The sequence below is a fragment of the Oncorhynchus mykiss genome, chromosome 17, assembly GCF_057628025.1.
Source record: "Oncorhynchus mykiss isolate SJ-2025 chromosome 17, ASM5762802v1, whole genome shotgun sequence".
NCBI lineage: Eukaryota > Metazoa > Chordata > Actinopteri > Salmoniformes > Salmonidae > Oncorhynchus > Oncorhynchus mykiss.
The window spans coordinates 42,460,431-42,484,028 of NC_143038.1; the positions used below are offsets into that span (position 1 = coordinate 42,460,431).

The window sequence follows — 23,598 nt, forward strand, 5'->3', positions numbered from 1 at the left end:
CTGACTTCTCCTCTCTTGGGTGTGTGTACAGTTCACTGGGTTTTGGGAGCATTGATTGCCCATAGGAAGCTGAGAGGTGCACTTTTTCCAAGGCCCAGGGGCCCATTTTTTTATCCCCAGGCTTTCCTGCTTCCCTATGCCCAGAGGCAAGCCCCCAGCTCTGGGTCTGGTGTGACAGACAATGTCCTATATGGCTAGAGCCTGGGCTACTGACAGACTAACATATAAAATGACTGTTTTGTAGTTTTTAGTGATTTATTGTCCCATGATGGACAGACATATCTAAGGTAAAGATGATCAACCTAAACTCGGCAAAAAAGAAACGTCCTCTCACTGTCAACTGCATTTATTTTCAGCAAACTTAATATGTGTAAATATTTGTATGAACATTACAAGATTCAACAACTGAAACATAAACTGAACAAGTTCCACAGAAATTGAATAATATGTCCCTGAACAAAGGGGGGGGGGGGGGGGGTCAAAATCAAAGTAACAGTCAGTCGCTGGTGTGGCCACCAGCTGCATTAAGTACTGCAGTGCATCATCTCCTCATGGACTTCACCAGATTTGCCATTTCTTGCTGTTCAAGCTCAGTCAGATGATGCTGTGACACACCGCCCCAGACCATGACGGACCCTCCACCTCCATATCGATCCTGCTCCAGAGTACAGGCTCATTCCTTCGACGATAAACGCCAATCCGACCATCACCCCTGGTGAGACAAAACCGCGACTCGTCAGTGAAGAGCACTTTTTGCCAGTCCTGTCTGGTCCAGTGACCGTGGGTTTGTGCCCATAGGTGACATTGTTGCCGGTAATGTCTGGTGAGGACCTGCCTTACAACAGGCCTACAAGCCCTCAGTCCAGCCCCTCTCAGCCTATTGCGGACAGTCTGAGCACTGATGGAGGGATTGTGCGTTCCTGGTGTAACTCAGGAAGTTGTTACCATCCTGTACCTGTACCGCAGGTGTGATGTTCGGATGTACCAATCCTGTGCAGGTGTTACATGTGGTCTGCCACTGCGAGGACAATCAGCTGTCTGTCCTGTTTCCCTGTAGCGCTGTCTTAGGCGTCTCACAGTACAGACATTGTAATTTATTGCCCTGGCCACATCTGCAGTCCTCATGCCTCCTTGCAGCATGCCTAAGGCACGTTTACACAGATGTGCAGGGATGCTGGGCATCTTTCTTTTGGTGTTTTTCAGAGTCAGTAGAAAGGCCTCTTTAGTGTCCTAAATTTTAATTGCCTACCGTCTGTAAGTTGTTAGTGTCTTAACGACCGTTCCACTGGTGCATGTTCATTAATTGTTTGTGGTTCATTGAACAAGCATGGGAAGCAGATTTTAAAGTTATTTGGATTTTTACGAATTATCTTTGGAAGACGGGGTCCTGAAAAAGGGATCTTTTTTTTTGTTGCTGAGTTTACATGGCAACAAGCCTGAGCTAGGGAAAGGGAAGAGGGATACCGATTTGTATTTTTATTTATTATGATCCCCATTAGCGACAGCTAGTATTACTGAGGTCCGACACATAACGAAAAATACATTTCAGACAAAAGACTTTACAATCGACATTTAAAAACATTAACATGTAGTGTGTGTTACACATACATGTCAGTACATACACACAACAAGTAGGTCACATGGGGGAGAGGCGTTGTGCCGTGAGGTGTTGCTTAATTTGTTTATTTAAACCATCTTTGCTGTTCACTTGCTCTGTATAAGATGGGAGTTCCATGCACTCATGGCTCTGTATAATACTGGACCTGGGGACTGTGAAAAGTCCCCTGGTGTCATGTTTGTGTCAGTGCTGTTTGTAAGTTGACTATGTAAAGAATTGGGAATTTCCAATTAAAAAACAAGAAGTGATGCATTCAGTCTTACCTCCAACAATAAGTCAGGACAGACTGGCATGCATAGTATTAATAGTCAGTTGCACAACTTAATGCATTCAACCGAAATGTATCTTCCATTTTTAACCGAAGCAGAGAGGTGGCGGGGCTGCCTTAATTGACATCATCAGAGCAGTAGTTGTTGGCGGCTATCTGCCTTGCTCAAGGTCTGAGCAAATCTTCCACCTTGCCAGCTCGGGTTTCGACAAGCAACTTTTTGGTTACTGTCCCAATGCTCTAACTGCTAGGCTACCTGCTGTCCCCAACTAGTCAGTCTTCCAGAGTTGTGAAAACCAAGTAGGCTATTTGGCAGTGTAACGATGTGCACTGAGAGCCGGGAAGCAAGTTCAGGGAGTGAGTGTTTTAATAAATAAATGCAAAACAAGAAACATGAACGCACAGACTAAACACTGGAACAGAAACAATAACACCTGGGGAAGAAACCAAGAGGAGTTATTTATACCAGGCTGGTCGTTATGGCAAACACCTTTTCACCATCGTTACGCGCACCTGCTTATCATCAGACTCACCTGGACTCCATCACCTCCCTGATCACCTTGGAAGGTAATCAGGGAGGTGATGGAGTTCAGGTGAGTCTGACGCGCTGGTGCGCGTAACGATGGTGAAAGGTCTGCGCCATAACGACCAGCCTGGTCACCTAGAGGCTGGGGAGGGAGCACACGTGACAGGCAGCAGACACACTGAGCAATGAAAGTAACCTACTTTCATTGACCGCCCCATTATAACTGATTTATAAATCCATAATAATACATATATTATCACCTAATGTTGTGTTAGATCTTTTTGTTTACTTAAGTTCTTGTGAACATGGCAAGTTTTGAACTTCTATTTGCTATTTATGGCCTGTAGGCCTCATTGACCAGAGCTCATACAACTCGTTTTTGAGTAAAAAATGAATGTATGGATTATTTTGACTATAACAGATACTCAGATGAAACATATTGTACTATTTATCACAGACTACTTTGTGTCAAAGTTTAACAAGGACTCTCCTCCTCACCAGTGTCATGATCAAAGATATGATCAAGAGCCTCACATACAGTATATTGTTTGGTCATTGTGCTGCCCCAGAATGGATTGTGAGCAAGGCCTCAAAAAAGCTTTATATACCAGAGCTGTGAGAAAAGTTCTATATATTATTGAAACAATGTTGCGATTGTAAGTGAGAATGCCAACAGGTGTGGTTCCCGTTGGGGTGGGGGGTGTGTCCTTCTGATGAATGGGCATGTGCCTGAACTCAATTTTATTCACTACTCATTACTACTCATTACTACTCATTCACTACTCATTCACTACTCATTCACTACTAATTTTTGACCGGGAACACCACAGGTGTATAAAAGTTAAATAAACCACCCAGAATGTTATGAAAATCATCCAAATGTATTTTGTGTGTTCAGATGCCCTGTGTGGACAAAGTCATGGATCCTTATGACAATCAGATGAAACGAACTACATTTTTCAGAGCGAGAACTTGTAAATTGGTCCAATTCGACCGGAACACAGCAGGAGGCTTAAAGTAATATCCTTTTAATTACAGAATATTTATGAATTCCCCTTTTCTCTGTCATGCCAATACCCTCTTCCTGTGTCCTGCTCTCTTCTCCACCGCTCTTCCACTCTCATCTACCCTCTACCCTCCTCCAGCCCATCCATTGCTCCTCAGTGACTCTAACGTATCCTTTCCTATCTCTTCTCCCTCTCTCCCGGTCTCTCTACAGAGTTCGCCGCCAACTGCACTCTGTCGAGTTGCCAGGACAACTGTTCGGTGACTCCGTCGGGCACTGCGTGTTACTGTAAGAGTGGATATGAAATAGGGCTGGACGGCAAAACATGTAAAGGTGAGTTCCACCAACCAGAAAACCTTTAGCCTTCTAGACACTGTGACAACTTACAGCCTGCTATTGGCTTTATAAACAGTAGGCCTGGCCTATACCTAGTTTAACCTAAATGTAAAAGTCTAGTGGGCAATTATTCCTGGTCAAAGGACCATGAAAAAGAGATGGAGGATTTTTGTGCACCAGCTATAGCTAACCAGTGATTGTCCCATGTGTAACATCTACTGTGTGTTGTGGCCAGATTTTGACGAGTGCAGTGTGTACGGGACCTGCAGCCAGTCCTGTACTAACACAGAGGGCTTGTACACCTGCAGCTGTGTGGAGGGCTACCTGCCTCAGCCCGACAACCGCTCCTGCAAGGCCAAAAATGGTAGGTATTAACCACCTGTCACCGCTACCACCACTCATCTCTTCTTCTTCTCCCTCTCTCAACGGTCCCCTCAATGCTTTCCAGGGGGCTTTCAATCTAAATATGTAAATGTAAATACACTGTGCGGAGTTCTTATGAGCTGTTGACCACTTTGTTGATCGCCTACCTTGACACACCACTCACACTCCTCTCCTAGTACCAGTAGAAAGGAACTCGGTGCTGCTGATCGCCAACAGTCAGAACATCCAGGCCACGTCTCTGAGTGGCACCACGATCAGCCTGCTGTCCACCACCACCAAGCAGACCACTGCCATGGACTTCCTCTACGCCCAGGAACAGGTCTGCTGGATCCACGTTGGCGATTCGTCGGCCTCCACCCACCTCAAGTGTGCCAAGATCCCCAACCTCAAGAGCTTCGCTGACGAGAGGGTCATCAACATCTCCCTCAGCCTGCACCGTGAGTACTATAGTACAATATAATACTACACAATACATCAACATCTCCCTCAGCCTGCACCGTGAGTACTATAGTACAATATAATACTACACAATACATCAACATCTCCCTCAGCCTGCACCGTGAGTACTATAGTACAATATAATACTACACAATACATCAACATCTCCCTCAGCCTGCACCGTGAGTACTATAGTACAATATAATACTACACAATACATCAACATCTCCCTCAGCCTGCACCGTGAGTACTATAGTACAATATAATACTACACAATACATCAACATCTCCCTCAGCCTACACCGTGAGTACTATTGTACAATATAATACAACACAATACATCATCTCCCTCAGCCTGCACCGTGAGTACTATAGTACAATATAATACAATACATAATCTCCCTCAGCCTGCACCATGAGTACTATAGTACAATATAATACTACACAATACATCAACATCTCCCTCAGCCTGCACCGTGAGTACTATAGTACAATATAATACTACACAATACATCAACATCTCCCTCAGCCTGCACCGTGAGTACTATAGTACAATATAAGACAACACAATATATCAACATCTCCCTCAGCCTGCACCATGAGTACTATTGTACAATATAATACAACACAATACATCAACATCTCCCTTAGCCTGCACCGTGAGTACACTGTCGAATAGTATGCCATACACTATGAAAGGTCACACCTTATTTTGGATAGTCCCATATAAATGGCCATACTATCTGTTGATAAGAAACTTATTCAGGGTTAGGTTTACAATAGGGTTCCCGAGCGGCGTAGAGGTCCCGGTTGTGATCCCGGTTGTGATCCCGGGCTGTATCACAACCGGCCGTGATTGGGAGTCCCATAGGGCGGCGCACAATTGGCCCAGCGTCGTCCGGGTTTGGCCGGGGAAGGCTGTCATTATAAGTAAGAATTTGTTCATAACTGACTTGCCTAGTTAAATAACCCTTATTGTTGTACATGTTGTTATGGTTAGGGTTTGTGGATGGTTAGTTTAAATGTTGACAGTTATTGAACATCTACTGAAAATCTACATGGGACTATCCAAATAAAGTGTTACCCTATATAATAGTACCCTACAATATCAACATCTGCCTCACTATAGTATAGTACAATACAGTATAATACACCTCACTTTGCCTCCACTGAGTGCACTGTAGGAGCGTATGGTACAGTAAGATACAGTATAATATTACTCCGTAACTATACAATACTTTTTAGTACACTACATTGTATCATACCACACTGCTCAAGGTGAGTAACAGTCAGACAATACACCATCAACAGCTACACCCTCAAGTACATTAACATCTACACTGTGTGAACAGCAAACAGTTAGTACAATAGAGTACCACCCTCTGTTACAGCATGCATAGTTGAGTGGAGTACACTGTTACAACACAGCAGGCACATTGCATCAGAGCATCAACATCTCCCTTTGTTTGTCTACCACCAACTCCAGTTGAATATAACACATACTGTGGCAGTTCTACACGTAGACGAAGTGTGTGTGTCGTCTGCATTTCGTGCGTGTTGGTGTGTTAACACTGTAGCTGGAGTTGTGTAACGGCCAGTTTGGAAAAATTCCGAAGCAATTTCTCTTCCAGTAAAAAAAAAGTTAGAGGAAAAACAGAGCCTGTGGATCTAAGGAAAAACATGTGTGTATGAGCGTGTGTTTAGCTTATAGGTCCACCCCCCTCTCTCTCCGTTTTCCCCTCCCTCCACTCCCATCTTGCCTCTCTACCTCCCCCAGTTTACTGCACACTCATGGCCTGGTTTTAGAGGAGACTTTCCACTATGAAACAGAGCAAAAACAGCACCACATCCAGTACTGGTACATACCTGTTTATTACAGGTCCCCTTGTGAACCACACTTGACAACATTACAGTTTTTAATGAGTATGATTAATTTACACACATTTCATATGTTCATAGTAGAAATGTATCAGCTCTTTCTCTCTCTCACACACACACACACACAGTGGTGGCCATAGCTGGTAAACAAGCCATAGCTGGTAAACAAGTAGACAGCTTTAATGCATCAACCTACAGAGACTAACCACACACACACACACACACACACACACACACTCTCTCTACTGCGTGAGTTTAGAGATACTTCACCCCTGACCCTCAAACCACTATCCCTCCCCTTTCTCTCCCCCCTCTCTCATCTCACCCCTTTCCTATCTAATTGAGCAGTAGAGCCCTTCGGCTCGCCTTGCTGTGTATGTGTGCTGATTCTGAACCAAAGGAATGTGCAGGAAATTCCAACAGCTTCAGCTAGATTCTCCCCCTTTCTCTGCCTCTTACACACACACACACACACACACACACACACACCACATGGACACATAGGCACACATGGACACACAAATGATAGAGGCGCGCACACACACATGGATACACGTCTATCACACAGACACACACACCCATGAAGCCACACACACACACAAGCAACAAAGACACACACACGGCTGCTCCAGTGTGCTGTGTTGTGAAGTGCTGCCTGCCCTTGTCAGAGTGGAGCGACAGGACCGGGGCTGTATTGCCGTGGCGAGGAAACAATAAATTGGCATTCCACTTCCTGCCACCACGTCACCTACTTCCTGTTTCCAGAGTTTGTGTGTGTGTGTGTGTAAAAAACATAGCTCTTCTAAAACTGCCATAATTCTTTGGAGGATATGTTGTCTGTCCCCCTTATTGCTGTTATTTTCACAGAAACCCTTAGAATAGAAGCTACGACCTTTAGCTAGTTATACATCCACTATGGATGTTGCATATTTTGTTTCTTTCTGTAATATGTTAATTGTTTATTTTATTTTCCTATCGGTTTATCAGATTGGAACCTTGACTGTGCACTAGAGATGTTGTTGGTAATATGACACTGTCTGAGGAGAGTGTTTGTCAACGCTCCAGTGCTAGCTAGCCTAGCCCTCAGAGACTAAGCTAGGGAGAGTTGATAGTTTGCTGAGGCTCTTGGCGTGTGAGTGTGACAGCGAATGAACGGGCCTCGCTCGCTGAGTCGACGCGGCCGGGTCGAGCAGGCAGCCAATGGCAGTGGTCGTCACATAGGACATGAAGGGTTTGCGGTCGCAGTGATTCATGACCTCGGCATGCCACACAGATGAGCGGTCCAGATGTGCTCTTCCTGCTCACTCTTTCTCTCTCTCTCATGCTCTGTTTTGTTCCTCACTTTCTCTGTCTGTGTATATATCTATCTTACCTACCTCCAATACTTACCAAAGTTGACTGGGGCAGCTCTAGCGGAGCAGAAATTTGACGAACAGACTTGTTGGAAAGGTGGCACCCTATGACGATGCCATGTTGAAAGTCACTGAGCTCTTTCGTAAAGGCCCTTCTCCAACCATTGTTTGTCTATGGAGATTGCATGGCGGTGTACTCAATTTTCTACACCTGTCAGCAATGGGTATAGATGAAATAGCCGTATCCACTCATTTGAAGCGGTGTCCGCAGTACTTGTGTATAATTGTACGTGGTCCGCTGCAACTTTTCTTCACAATACAACACAGGCTCCTTCTGTTCAGAACAACACAGAATGTCATCTTGTAGCTGTACATCAAACATAGTGATCATGAATGTTAACACTGTAAATGAGTTTTATGATATGGAAATGTGAAGTGAACGTTTGGACTCACAGGTGTTTGGCATGTATGACATCAAAGCGGTATTTTATTAGGAGAGTGTTATAATCCTCAACGTCTCATCTTTCAAAATGACTTAAGAGTCCTCTTAATTTACAGCAAGTCCCTCACTCAGACAAAACATTTTTAAAAGTTGCCCAATTAGCAGGAGGGATTGGGTCAACTTTTTGTTGCAAGCAGTGCGCAAGTTCAAAACGTTTGTCAGTCAAAACCTGTGAAGCGCAGAGCCAGAGCTCTGACGTCGTGTGTGTGTATATATAGCATGTCACTGTACAACCACTGCATTCAGTTTAGGCACTTATCAGTGTCCAAACCAGCCATTTTCAACCCGTTTCCTGGTACGAGTGTAAAGGGCTACGTCTTTAACCCAAAATGTGAATAATCCACTGTTATTAACAACGTTTTATAAGCACGGAATAATCCCTTTTAAAAACAATCACACTTGCCTAACACTTTAGCCGAACAGACTGGTGATGGGTGGATTGTGGATGTGGGAATGTGCTTCCGCGTAAAGGAGCTAATTGGTCAAAGGCAGGCGCGTGCCTGGTAAAGCATTCTTTGCTCTAACCCCCTACCCAATCAGTGACCTGACCTCACTAAAGTACATCGCCAGGGAGGGAAGCTCCTCACAGACAGGGCCAGGGCAGGCCCCAGATTAGCCACTAACTAACACTGTGCCTGCCTACACTGCCATCAATGCATTGCCACCCCTACTGGGTGTTACAGTACTGGGAAGCCCTCATTAAAAGATAAAAATAAACAATGTCTAGGTTACTGGGACAGAGAGGCTGGGCGGAAATGAGTAGGTTTAATGATGATCTTTAACAAGGGGATTTGAGTTAAGACCAGCATGCCTAGCTGTACACTAGCTTTAGTTGGGGGGGGGGGGTGTTTTAAAAGATTAGGGCTGTGTAGCAGTCTCCTCTTGACTGGAAAGAGTGTGGGATTTGTAATAACCTATACTAGGAGGCCTCAATGTCTGGGCCATGTCTAGCTATGTAAAATGGCTGTTTGTGAAAACCCAAATATCTGTATTTTAGTACATTGTATTGGATTAATTGTGTGTGTGTGTGTGTGTACAGTCACCTATCCTAAGTACTGTAGGATGGAGCTGGCACCACGTAATAAACCTATCATAGTGTTACCAACTCTGTCAGCTAGCCTTATGTTAATGGTTGAATTGATTCTAAGGGCAGTTTGATTAGCTTGAGTGTTTTAAGGATTCCATGGTAAAGCAGCAGTCGGGGTTATGGTGAAGTAATGGGGAAGGAGGTTATGGTGAAGTAATGCGGAAGGGGGTTATGGTGAAGTAATGGGGAAAGGGGTTATGGTGAAGGAAGGGGGTTATGGTGAAGTAATGGGGAAGGAGGTTATGGTGAAGTAATGGGGAAGGAGGTTATGGTGAAGTAATGGGGAAGGAGGTTATGGTGAAGTAATGGGGAAGGAGGTTATGGTGAAGTAATGGGGAAGGAGGTTATGGTGAAGTAATGGGAATGAGGTTATGGTGACGTAATGGGGAAGTAAGGGGCTTATGGGGAAGTAAGGGGCTTATGGGGAAGTAAGGGGGGTTATGGGGAAGTAAGGGGGGTTATGGGGAAGTAAGGGGGGGTTATGGGGAAGTAAGGGGGGGTTATGGGGAAGTAAGGGGGGGTTATGGGGAAGTAAGGGGGGGTTATGGGGAAGTAAGGGGGGGTTATGGGGAAGTAAGGGGGGTTATGGGGAAGTAAGGGGGGGTTATGGGGAAGTAAGGGGGAAGGGGGTTATGGTGAAGTAAGGGGGTTATGGTGAAGTAATGGGGAAGGGGGTTATGGTGAAGTAATGGTGAAGGGGGTAATGGGGAAGGGGGTTATGGTGAAGTAAGGGGGTTATGGTGAAGTAATGGGGAAGGGGGTTATGGTGAAGTAAGGGGGTTATGGTGAAGTAATGGGGAAGGGGGTTATGGTGAAGTAAGGGGGTTATGGGGAAGGGGGTTATGGTGACGTAATGGGGAAGGGGGTTATGGTGATGTAATGGGGAAGGGGGTTATGGTGACGTAATGGGGAAGGGGGTTATGGGGAAGGGGGTTATGGGGAAGGGGGTTATGGTGAAGTAATGGGGAAGGTTATGGTGAAGTAATGGGGAAGGGGGTTATGGTGAAGTAAGGGGGTTATGGGGAAGGGGGTTATGGTGACGTAATGGGGAAGGGGGTTATGGGGAAGGGGGTTATGGGGAAGGGGGTTATGGTGAAGTAATGGGGAAGGTTATGGTGAAGTAATGGGGAAGGGGGTTATGGTGAAGTAAGGGGGTTATGGGGAAGGGGGTAATGGTGACGTAATGGGGAAGGGGGTTATGGTGACGTAATGGGGAAGGGGGTAATGGGGAAGGGGGTTATGGTGACGTAATGGGGAAGGGGGTTATGGGGAAGGGGGTAATGGGGAAGGGGGTTATGGTGACGTAATGGGGAAGGGGGTTATGGTGAAGTAAGGGGGTTATGGGGAAGGGGGTAATGGGGAAGGGGGTTATGGTGACGTAATGGGGAAGGGGGTTATGGTGAAGTAAGGGGGTTATGGGGAAGGGGGTTATGGTGAAGTAATGGGGAAGGGGGTTATGGTGACGTAATGGGGAAGGGGGTTATGGTGACGTGATGGGGAAGGGGGTTATGGTGACGTGATGGGGAAGGGGGTTATGGTGACGTGATGGGGAAGGGGGTTATGGTGACGTGATGGGGAAGGGGGTTATGGTGACGTGATGGGGAAGGGGGTTATGGTGACGTGATGGGGAAGGGGGTTATGGTGACGTGATGGGGAAGGGGGTTATGGTGACGTGATGGGGAAGGGGGTTATGGTGACGTGATGGGGAAGGGGGTTATGGTGACGTGATGGGGAAGGGGGTTATGGTGACGTGATGGGGAAGGGGGTTATGGTGACGTAATGGGGAAGGGGGTTATGGTGACGTAATGGGGAAGGGGGTTATGGTGACGTAATGGGGAAGGGGGTTATGGTGACGTAATGGGGAAGGGGGTTATGGTGACGTAATGGGGAAGGGGGTTATGGTGACGTAATGGGGAAGGGGGTTATGGTGACGTAATGGGGAAGGGGATTATGGTGACGTAATGGGGAAGGGGATTATGGTGACGTAATGGGGAAGGGGGTTATGGTGACGTAATGGGGAAGGGGGTTATGGTGACGTAATGGGGAAGGGGGTTATGGTGACGTAATGGGGAAGGGGGTTATGGTGACGTAATGGGGAAGGAGGTTATGGTGACGTAATGGGGAAGGGGGTTATGGTGACGTAATGGGGAAGGGGGTTATGGTGACGTAATGGGGAAGGGGGTTATGGTGACGTAATGGGGAAGGGGGTTATGGTGACGTAATGGGGAAGGGGGTTATGGTGACGTAATGGGGAAGGGGGTTATGGTGACGTAATGGGGAAGGGGATTATGGTGACGTAATGGGGAAGGGGATTATGGTGACGTAATGGGGAAGGGGGTTATGGTGACGTAATGGGGAAGGGGGTTATGGTGACGTAATGGGGAAGGGGGTTATGGTGACGTAATGGGGAAGGAGGTTATGGTGACGTAATGGGGAAGGGGGTTATGGTGACGTAATGGGGAAGGGGGTTATGGTGACGTAATGGGGAAGGGGGTTATGGTGACGTAATGGGGAAGGGGGTTATGGTGACGTAATGGGGAAGGGGGTTATGGTGACGTAATGGGGAAGGGGGTGATCAGGGCCTATTAGCTGCTCTCTGCCACCGCTCCACATTCAACAAGATGTTCTATATATATAAATAAATAAATAAATAAATAAATAAATAAATAAATAAATACACACTCTCTGTGTCTTGCTCCCCCAGTCCCATCTAATCACCCCTTAAATTATTGGCATTGCTCTGTCTTTTTTCTCCTCCTTTTTTCTCTCCCTCCTCTTCTTCAGTTCTTCTTGTCCCTCTGACTGTGTGTGCCCCTGGCTGGTCTTAACCAGTACCACGTTTAGGAGTAGCGTGTTCTTTTCTCCCTTCTCCTTTGGCCCGCTTTTTCTTTTGTGCGAGATTCCCTTATCGTGTGATGCGTTCTCCAGATGGTGTTTAAGACTGGAGTGTTTTGAATGCAGGAGATTGGCTTTGGGGATAGGAAGGTGGATGTGAGGAGGCAGGGGGAGAAAGTTAGATGCACAAATATCATACCGCCCCAAAAATGCTAACTTCCCCTGTTATTGTAATGGGAAGAGGTTAGCATGTCTTGGGGGTGTGATATTTGTAACTTTCTCACTCATCATTAATCACGATTCATTCAGGACTATCTGTGGTAGCTTCCACATTAATGTAGAAGTGTTTAGAAACATATTATATTCTTATTTAGAAAAAAGTGACTCCAAAATACATTATTTACCATTTCATGCTCTATTGAGCACAAAATCATCTGAAACACAACCAAAACAAACAGAAAATGCATCCAAGTTTGTAGAGTCACAAGCTTGATGTAATCATTGCTTGCTAGGAATTTGGGACCAAATACTAACTTTTGACTCCTTTTTAATACAGATATGTGAATTTGTCCCAATACTTATGCTCCTCTAAAATGGGGGACTATATACCGAAAAAATTCTAAACAGTTCAACCGCTATGGATAATAATACCCTCAGATTAAAGCTGACAGTCTGCACTTTAACCTCATAGTCATTGTATCATTTCAAATCCGAAGTGCTGGAGCCAAAACAGAAACAAATTGTCACTGTCCCAATACTTTTGGAGCTCACTGTAGATGTGGCTCTGATTAGTCCAATAGCAAGTGCAGGTTAGAAATACGCCCTCACAAATTCCCTGTATATAAATCTAGTCCTCTCTCTCTGAGGTGCAGAGGGCTGAGCAGAGTAAACAACCTATTTGGAGGAGAGAAAAAAAGGAAAAAGGCACTGTGGTCTGTTTTTTCAATTATGTTGTGTTGTTTTTATAGTGCAATTTTGGTCAGACAGAAGTGCAGTAAATGAATGCAGACTGTTTTTGCTCTCTTCTAGGGAAGGAAACGCAGGACGGGGGAGGGATGGGGTGATGATGCATGGAGGAAGAAGAGAGAAGTGGGAGTAGAGTGGGAGGGAGGGAGGGAGGGAGGGAGCGAGGAAAAAAGTTTTTGGCTTCCCAGTCAGAGTTTCTGTTTATCAGTTCCAATGATAGGCAATGGACTTCTTCTACTCTTTTGTTTTTAGCTGTTGAGCACACTGTTAGGGTGTTTCTCAACCCTCCTTCTCTTCACTCCATTCTTCCTCCACTCCTCCTCTTCCTCTTTTCTCTTTTGTTTTATCCATGGCTTAATCAACGTATTTTGGCCTGGCGGCCAGCTGGGAGTGTTTAAGCGTGGTTCCATGTTAAAATAAAAAGCACCATGGGGAATATGACCCCTGATTCCCGTAAACCTCCTTCTCTCCTCTCCTCTCCTACTGGCACAATAAAGGTATTTAAAAAAACAAAAAATCTCCTCCTCTAAGCCAGCTGCTGCTGCATAATACATTTTCCTAATGGAAACCATAAAATCTCTCATCTCCCCCCTTTGTCAATTAAAAATATATATTTTTCTTAAGTGCATAAATGTCATCCATTTTGCCTGCCCTCTCCATTCAATCACATTGAAAATTGTGTGTGTGTGTTTAACAATGAAACCTCCTTTTGAATTCCATTTAGATTTATTGGCCATGAGCTGGTAAGCTTTCACTAGACATACTGTTATTGCCCTCTTAGACCATGGAATTTGCCTCATCATCCTACTCTTTCCTCTTTTAGAGAAAACTATCCCCTTGACCCTCCTAAATCAACACCGCGCCACCAGACGTGTGTGTGTGTGTGTGAAAGATTGAAAGAGGGAGTGTTTGTAGGTTGAGTTTTGGTCAATAAAATGCACCTTGTGGGATGCCCCCTGCCTCAGAGAGAGAGAGAGCGCAAGAGAGACACACCCACACACTTTTTAAACCCAGTTATAATATTACAATTTTAGGGGACTGTATCACTGTGTTCCCCAGTGTCTCATCTCTCCTTTTCCTTCAACTCTGACAATGGGGCTCTTTCTATAAGTCTGGCAAACACTCAGTCTATGGTTGCTGTGGGAGGGAGTGGGAGAGTGGGAGGGAGGGAGTGTGTGTGTGTGTTGCTCTTTCTCTCTCCTCTACCCTCTGTATGTGCTGTATTCGGCATTGTTTGGGTGGAGCAGGGCATTTTCCCTTCAAGTCTCAGTGGGGTGGGGCATAACATATGTGTGTGTCAGACTTGGGTTGAAATCCTGTGAGGATTTGCTTTAGTCTGGACAGTGCCAGGTGGACGTTTTTTTTTGCTTTAGTCTGGACAGTGCCAGGTGGACGTTTTTTTTTGTTGCTTTAGTCTGGACAGTGCCAGGTGGACGTTTTGTTTTTTGCTTTAGTCTGGACAGTGCCAGGTGGACGGGTTTTTTTGCTTTAGTCTGGACAGTGCCAGGTGGACGTTTTTTTTTTGTTGCTTTAGTCTGGACAGTGCCAGGTGGACGTTTTTTTTTGTTGCTCTAGTCTGGACAGTGCCAGGTGGATGTTTTTTTTCGCTCTAGTCTGGACAGTGCCAGGTGGACGGGGTTTTTCGCTCTAGTCTGGACAGTGCCAGGTGGACAGTTTTTTTTGCTCTAGTCTGGACAGTGCCAGGTGGACAGGGTTTTTTGCTCTAGTCTGGACAGTGCCAGGTGGACGGGTTTTTTTGCTTTAGTCTGGACAGTGCCAGGTGGACGTTTTTTTTCGCTCTAGTCTGGACAGTGCCAGGTGGACGGGGTTTTTCGCTCTAGTCTGGACAGTGCCAGGTGGACGTTTTTTTGTTGCTCTAGTCTGGACAGTGCCAGGTGGACGGTTTTTTTTGCTCTAGTCTGGACAGTGCCAGGTGGACGTTTTTTTTTGCTTTAGTCTGGACAGTGCCAGGTGGACGTTTTTTCCCGCTCTAGTCTGGACAGTGCCAGGTGGACGGGGTTTTTCGCTCTAGTCTGGACAGTGCCAGGTGGACGTTTTTTTTTGCTCTAGTCTGGACAGTGCCAGGTGGACAGGGTTTTTTGCTCTAGTCTGGACAGTGCCAGGTGGACGGGGTTTTTTGCTTTAGTCTGGACAGTGCCAGGTGGACGTTTTTTTTCGCTCTAGTCTGGACAGTGCCAGGTGGACGGGGTTTTTCGCTCTAGTCTGGACAGTGCCAGGTGGACGTTTTTTTTTGCTCTAGTCTGGACAGTGCCAGGTGGACGTTTTTTTTTTTGCTCTAGTCTGGACAGTGCCAGGTGGACGGGTTTTTTTGCTCTAGTCTGGACAGTGCCAGGTGGACGTTTTTTTTTGCTTTAGTCTGGACAGTGCCAGGTGGACGTTTTTTCCCGCTCTAGTCTGGACAGTGCCAGGTGGACGGGGTTTTTCGCTCTAGTCTGGACAGTGCCAGGTGGATGTTTTTTTTTGCTCTAGTCTGGACAGTGCCAGGTGGATGTTTTTTTTCGCTCTAGTCTGGACAGTGCCAGGTGGACGGGGTTTTTCGCTCTAGTCTGGACAGTGCCAGGTGGACGTTTTTTTTTGCTCTAGTCTGGACAGTGCCAGGTGGACGTTTTTTTTTGCTCTAGTCTGGACAGTGCCAGGTGGACGTTTTTTTTGCTCTAGTCTGGACAGTGCCAGGTGGACGTTTTTTTTTGTTGCTCTAGTCTGGACAGTGCCAGGTGGACGTTTTTTTTTTGCTTTAGTCTGGACAGTGCCAGGTGGATGTTTTTTTTTGCTCTAGTCTGGACAGTGCCAGGTGGACGTTTTTTTTGCTCTAGTCTGGACAGTGCCAGGTGGACGTTTTTTTTTTTGCTCTAGTCTGGACAGTGCCAGGTGGACGTTTTTTTTTTGCTTTAGTCTGGACAGTGCCAGGTGGACGGGGTTTTTTGCTCTAGTCTGGACAGTGCCAGGTGGATGGGTTTTTTTTTTTTTTTTGCTCTAGTCTGGACAGTGCCAGGTGGACAGGGTTTTTTGCTCTAGTCTGGACAGTGCCAGGTGGACGGGTTTTTTTGCTTTAGTCTGGACAGTGCCAGGTGGACGTTTTTTTTCGCTCTAGTCTGGACAGTGCCAGGTGGACGGGGTTTTTCGCTCTAGTCTGGACAGTGCCAGGTGGACGTTTTTTTTTTGCTCTAGTCTGGACAGTGCCAGGTGGACGGGGTTTGCACTTCTTTCTATTCATATTATTGTAACAGACAAGCTCAATGTAGCACGTATATTAGTATCTGAGATCAGGTCTGGCCTGTGTGTTTGTCCAGGTCTTTGAAGTTCTTGGAGGGGTGGGGCTGAGTCTATCCTCAGGCCATGGGAAAATCTACCAGTCTTAATGGGAGATTACACAGTACCATTTCTACCACTCTAACAACCACATTCTCACTCTCCTCTCCCAGCTGGAACAACCATATTAAAAAGGACCATAACACAACCACTGGATAACTAACTAATACCGAACGCAGCCACAGTGAAGCAGGGGGTATATAATGGGTATAATAGTACTCAGATATTCCAATCCTAAGCCAAACCATCAGCAGGTTTTTTAGAAAGAATCGAACCCTGTATCAGTGGTTCGGAGCAACTTCTGCGTACTGTTGGTGGACTTGGGAAGAAGGAGAGTAAGAGAGAGTGAGTCTGTCTGTGAATGACAGGAACATTGCTTAGAGGAAGCCTAATTTGCCAATGTCACGGTCATCTCTTTTGACATTCAGGGAAATTGCAAAGAATAACCCGAATTACAGAGGCTGCCAGGCTTTCTAGGCAACCGACCTGCGTGAGTCTGAGTGTGTGTGTGTGTGTGTATGCGTGCGCCTGAATGCTTGTGTGTGTGTGTGTTGCTGTGTGTCATTCTGTAAGCGAGTGTCAAGGCTTTCTGCCACCCTGCATGTTATATTATAGCTTAATATGTATCCCTCTTCCATCACCACTCTGCTGCACATACAGTATGTAGAGGACACACACACACACACACAATACGGTGCCAGGTTAATGTGCTGTAGATTTAGAAACATCAGCAATGAGTGCATAATGGAATGTTTACATAGCTAGCAGTGAGACAGAGACAGACAGAAAGCCAGGCATAGCAGGACAGTTAGATATGGTTATAGTCACTGGGACTATAATGATGGAGCTCCCTACCATTACCTCAATGTCTCACTCCACCATTTCCTTTACCACAGTACTAAACCGTACGGTACATTAGATCATACAGCGTGCAGGTGCCCACATAGACCGAGCCTGAGAGAGAGAACAGGTCAATGAAGATGTATCAGTCGACATGTAAAGTATTTTCATTGTTTCTAATCTTTTTATGTCTCCTCTTTTCCGTCTATTTTTATTTTCTCCCTCCCTTTTCCTTTCTCTCTCTTGCCCCCCTTCCTCTTCTCTCTCTGTATCTCCCCTACTCCCTCCCTCTTTCCACTCATCTCTCTCTATTTCACTCTCTCTTTCTCTCTCTGCTGTCCAGATGTGGAGCAGATGGCTATTGACTGGCTGACAGGAAACTTCTACTTTGTGGATGACGTGGACGACCGGATCTTTGTCTGTGACAAGGACGGTCAGACGTGTGTCACCCTGCTGGACCAGGAGCTGTACAACCCCAAGGGCATCGCCCTGGACCCCACTATGGGGTGAGGACACACACACACACACACACACACACACGCACGCCCCCAGACTGCTTATGCGTCCGTGTTTTGTCTTTTATCTTATGTACAGTGCCTTGCGAAAGTATTCGGCCCCCTTGAACTTTGCGACCTTTTGCCACATTTCAGGCTTCAAACATAAAGATATAAAACTGTATTTTTTTGTGAAGAATCAACAACTGCACTGAAACTAAATGGGCTGAATAATTGTGCACGCCCAATTTTTCAGTTTTTGATTTGTTAAAAAAGTTTGAAATATCCAATAAATGTTGTTCCACTTCATGATTGTGTCCCACTTGTTGTTGATTCTTCACAAAAAAATACAGTTTTATATCTTTATGTTTGAAGCCTGAAATGTGGCAAAAGGTCGCAAAGTTCAAGGGGGCCGAATACTTTCGCAAGGCACTGTATCTTATACCAATCCATCACCACTAGAGGTCGACCGATTAATCGGAATGGCCGATTTAATTAGGGCCGATTTCAAGTTTTCTTAACTTGAAATCGGTATTTTTGGACATAGATTTGGCCGATTTAAATAAATATATTTTTTACACCTTTTATTTATTTTTATTTAACTAGGCAAGTCAGTTAAGAACATGTTCTTATTTTCAATGACGGCCTAGGAACAGTGTGTTAACTGCCTTGTTCTGGGGCAGAATGACAGATTTTTACCTTGTCAGCTCAGGGATTCAATCTTGCAACCTTACAGTTAACTAACGTTAGTCCAACGCTCTAACCACCTGCCTGTCATTGCACTCCACGAGAAGCCTACCTGTTACGCGAATGCAGTAAGAAGCCAAGGTAAGTTGCTAGCTAGTATTAAACTTATCTTATGAAAACAATCAATCAATCATAATCACTAGTTATAACTACACATGGTTGATGATACTAGTTTATCTAGCGTGTCCTGCGTTGCATATAATCGATGCGGTGCGCATTCACGGAAAAAAGACTGTCGTCGCTCCAACGTGTACCTAACCACAAACATCAATGCCTTTCTTAAAATCAATACACAGAAGTATATAGTTTTAAACCTGCATATTTAGCTAAAAGAAATCCAGGTTAGCAGGCAATATTAACCAGGTGAAATTGTCACTTCTCTTGCATTCATTGCACGCAGAGTCAGGGTATTTGCGATAATAATAAACGTTTTGTTTTCGAAATGATAGTTTCCGGATTCGACCATATTAATGACCAAAGGCTCGTATTTCTGTGTTATTATGTTATAATTAAGTTTATGATTTGATAGAGCAGTCTGACTGAGCGGTGGTAGGCAGCAGCAGGCTCGTAAGCATTTATTCAAACAGCACTTTCGTGTGTTTTTCCAGCAGCTCTTCGCTCTGCTTCAAGCATTGCGCTGTTTATGACTTCAAGCTTATCAACTCCCAAGATTAGGCTAGTGTAACCGATGTGAAATGGCTAGCTAGTTAGCGGGGTGCGTGCTAATAGCATTTCAAATGTCACTCGCTCTGAGACTTGGAGTAGTTGTTCCCCTTGCTCTGCAAGTCTAACGCTGCTTCGAGGATGGCTGTTGTCGATGTGTTCCTGGTTCGAGGGACGGAAGCTATACTGTTACACTGGCAATACTAAAGTGCCTATAAGAACATCCAATAGTCAAAGGTATATGGAATAGAAATGGTATAGAGAGAAATTGTCCTATAAATACTATATTAACTACAACCTAAAACCTCTTACCTGGGAATATAGTCTCATGTTAAAAGGAACCACCAGCTTTCATATGTTCTCATGTTCTGAGCAAGGAACTGAAACGTTAGCTTTCTTACATGGCACTTTTACTTTCTTCTCCAGCACTTTGTTTTTGCATTATTTAAACCAAATGGAACACGTTCCATTATTTATTTGAGGCCAAATTGATTTTATTGATGTATTATATTAAGTTAAAATAAGTGTTAATTCAGTATTGTTGTAATTGTCATTATAAAAAAAAAAATAATCCTTATTAATCGGTATCGGCTTTTTTTTGGTCCTCCAATAATCTGTATCGGTATCGGCGTTGAAAAATCATAATCGTTCGACCTCTAATCACCACACATGAAGTTCCCTTTAAGGAAATGAAGGTCAATTGAATTGATGTACACACCTGCAAAATCATTTTACATATACACACATTCACACTCATCATGTAACCCTATTCAATGCCCCCATTTGTTGGTCAAGGTTGGATGGGCATGTCTTTGCATGTACGCAGTGAGACAGCAAATTTCACACTGCAGTCTGTCTGTCCTCCCGTCTTAATCCCATGGGAACAGACCAATGTCCCAGAGCACGTGTGCTTTAACACGCCATAACAGTCCCATGAGAGGCCCAGTATGTGGGCCACCGTAGTCTGTCATTGTTACACAACCTAAAACAATGGGCTGGGGTTGAGGGGTGGGTGGAGGGGCGAAGGGGTTTCAGTTTTCCGAAACACTTGGAGGTGTTCCATTCCCCTCTCTGACTGGAAGTTTTGGGGGAGCAGTAATTTAGTGCAGATGTTTCATTCCCCTCTCTGACTGGAAGTTTTGGGGGAGCAGTAATTTAGTGCAGATGTTTCATTCCCCTCTCTGACTGGAAGTTTTGGGGGAGCAGTAATTTAGTGCAGATGTTTCATTCCCCTCTCTGACTGGGAGTTTTGGGGGAGCAGTAATTTAGTGCAGATGTTTCATTCCCCTCTGACTGGGAGTTTTGGGGGAGCAGTAATTTAGTGCAGATGTTTCATTCCCCTCTCTGACTGGAAGTTTTGGGGGAGCAGTAATTTAGTGCAGATGTTTCATTCCCCTCTCTGACTGTAAGTTTTGGGGGAGCAGTAATTTAGTGCAGATGTTTCATTCCCCTCTCTGACTGGGAGTTTTGGGGGAGCAGTAATTTAGTGCAGATGTTTCATTCCCCTCTCTGACTGGAAGTTTTGGGGGAGCAGTAATTTAGTGCAGATGTTTCATTCCCCTCTCTGACTGGAAGTTTTGGGGGAGCAGTAATTTAGTGCAGATGTTTCATTCCCCTCTCTGACTGGAAGTTTTGGGGGAGCAGTAATTTAGTGCAGATGTTTCATTCCCCTCTCTGACTGGAAGTTTTGGGGGAGCAGTAATTTAGTGCAGATGTTTCATTCCCCTCTCTGACTGGGAGTTTTGGGGGAGCAGTAATTTAGTGCAGATGTTTCATTCCCCTCTGACTGGGAGTTTTGGGGGAGCAGTAATTTAGTGCAGATGTTTCATTCCCCTCTCTGACTGGAAGTTTTGGGGGAGCAGTAATTTAGTGCAGATGTTTCATTCCCCTCTCTGACTGGGAGTTTTGGGGGAGCAGTAATTTAGTGCAGATGTTTCATTCCCCTCTCTGACTGGGAGTTTTGGGGGAGCAGTAATTTAGTGCAGATGTTTCATTCCCCCCTCTGACTGGAAGTTTTGGGGGAGCAGTAATTTAGTGCAGATGTTTCATTCCCCTCTCTGACTGGAAGTTTTGGGGGAGCAGTAATTTAGTGCAGATGTTTCATTCCCCTCTCTGACTGGAAGTTTTGGGGGAGCAGTAATTTAGTGCAGATGTTTCATTTGTGTTGTTCAGCCCTGAGCCCCTGAGCGCTCCCAAATCTTGCCTTTTCACTGTTTTTCTATAGTCATGTTTTTATTTCAGCCCTGCTGTTTATGACGGGTCTCGGAACTCAATTCCAAAAGGGGTTGTGTGTGTGTGTGTGTGTGTGTGTGTGTGCTCGCCATGTGTGTGTGTGTGTGTCTCTGTTTGTGTATGTGCGCGCATGTGCAAGTATTTGTTTTTCATTCCAACCAATTCCCAGTGCTATAATTGTCTGTGCAGTAATATACTCTGGTACATTTACTTCCCCTGCCTGATGTTGTCCAGCTGCTATAAGAGGATGAGAGTAATATTCTTGGCTGTAATTTAGAGATTATATAATATTTGTGTGTGTGTGTGTAGTTGACTGATTTGCCTTTAAATTGTTTAACTTGGGTCAGATGTTTCGGGTAGCCTTCCACAAGCTTTAAAATAACATAAAATCTATCAGAAATACGGTGTAGACGTTGTTGTTGTAAATGACTATTGTAGCTGGAAACGGCAATAAAAAAAAAAAATGGAATATCTACATAGGTGTACAGAGGGCCATTATTAGCAACCATCACTCCTGTGTTCCAATGGCACGTTGTGTTAGATAATCCAAGTCATTTTAAAAGACTAATTGATCATGAGAAAACCCTTTTGCAATTATGTTAGCACAGCTGAAAACTATTGTTCTCATTAAAGAAGCAATAAAACTGGCCTTCTTTGGACTAGTTGAGTATCTGAAGCATTTGTGGGTTCGATTACAGGCTCAAAATGGCCAGAAACAAAGAACTTCTGAAACTCGTCAATCTATTCTTGTTGTGAGAAATGAAGGCTATTCCAATGCATGAAACTGAAGATCTCGTACAACGCTGTGTACTAGTCTCAACTTAAAACAGTTTTTTAAATGTATCTTTTATTTCACCTTTTATTTAACCAGGTAGGCTAGTTGAGAAAAAGTTGTCATTTGCAACTGCGACCTGACCAAGATAAAGCCTAGCAGTGTGAACAGACAACACATGGAGTAAACAATTAACAAGTCAATAACACAGTAGAAAAAAAAGAGTCTATATACATTGTGTGCAAAAGGCATAAGGAGGTAGGGGAATAATTACAATTTTGCAGATTAACACTGGAGTGATAAATGATCAGATGGTCATGTACAGGTAGAGATATTGGTGTGCAAAAGAGCAGAAAAGTAAATGAATATAAACAGTATGGGGATGAGGTAGGTAAAATTGAGTGGGCTATTTACTGATAGACTATGTACAGCTGCAGCGATCGGTTAGTTGCTCAGATAGCAGATGTTTGAAGTTGGTGAGGGAGATAAAAGTCTCCAACTTCAGTGATTTTTGCAATTCGTTCCAGTCGCAGGCAGCAGAGAACTGGAACAAAAGGCGGCCAAATGAGGTGTTGGCTTTAGGGATGATCAGTGAGATACACCTGCTGGAGCGCGTGCTACGGGTGGGTGTTGCCATCGTGACCAGTGAACTGAGATAAGGCGGAGCTTTACCTAGCATGGACTTGTAGATGACCTGGAGCCAGTGGGTCTGGCGACAAATATGTAGCGAGAGCCAGCCGACTAGGAGCATACAGGTCGCAGTGGTGGGTGGTATAAGGTGCTTTAGTAACAAAATGGATGGCTCTGTGATAAACTGCATCCAGTTTGCTGAGTAGAGTATTGGAAGCTATTTTGCAGATGACATTGCCAAAGTCGAGGATCGGTAGGATAGTCAGTTTTACTAGGGTAAGTTTGGCGGCGTGAGTGAAGGAGGCTTTGTTGCGGAATAGAAAGCCGACTCTAGATTTGATTTTAGATTGGAGATGTTTGATATGAGACTGGAAGGAGAGTTTACAGTGAAGAGGCAACTCCGGGATGCTGGCCTTCTATAGGCAGAGTTCCTCTGTCCAGTGTCTGTGTTCTTTTGCCCATCTTAATAATTTATTTTTATTGGCCAGTCTGAGATATGGCTTTTACTTTGCAACTCTGCCTAGAAGGCCAGGATCCCGGAGTCGCCTCTTCACTGTTGACGTTGAGATTGATGTTTTGCGGGTACTATTTAATGAAGCTACCAGTTGAGGACTTGCGAGGCATCTGTTTCTCAAACTAGACACTCTAATGTACTTGTCCTCTTGCTCAGTTGTGCACCGGGGCCTTTCCGAGA

General features: G+C 44.9%; 1 protein-coding gene across 8 annotated transcripts in view; it reads left to right on the forward strand.

Moving 5' to 3' along the window:
* The window catches only part of LOC110494239 (low-density lipoprotein receptor-related protein 1), a 174,976-nt gene that overhangs the window by 76,949 nt on the left and 74,429 nt on the right, over positions 1-23,598 (forward strand). For all 8 annotated transcript variants that reach the window (XM_090205644.1, XM_090205646.1, XM_090205645.1 and 5 more), the window contains exons 4-7: positions 3,632-3,751; positions 3,990-4,118; positions 4,315-4,575; positions 17,710-17,872. In XM_090205644.1, the coding sequence (XP_090061770.1) occupies positions 3,632-3,751; positions 3,990-4,118; positions 4,315-4,575; positions 17,710-17,872 (673 nt within the window). The remainder of the gene's footprint in view (positions 1-3,631; positions 3,752-3,989; positions 4,119-4,314; positions 4,576-17,709; positions 17,873-23,598) is intronic.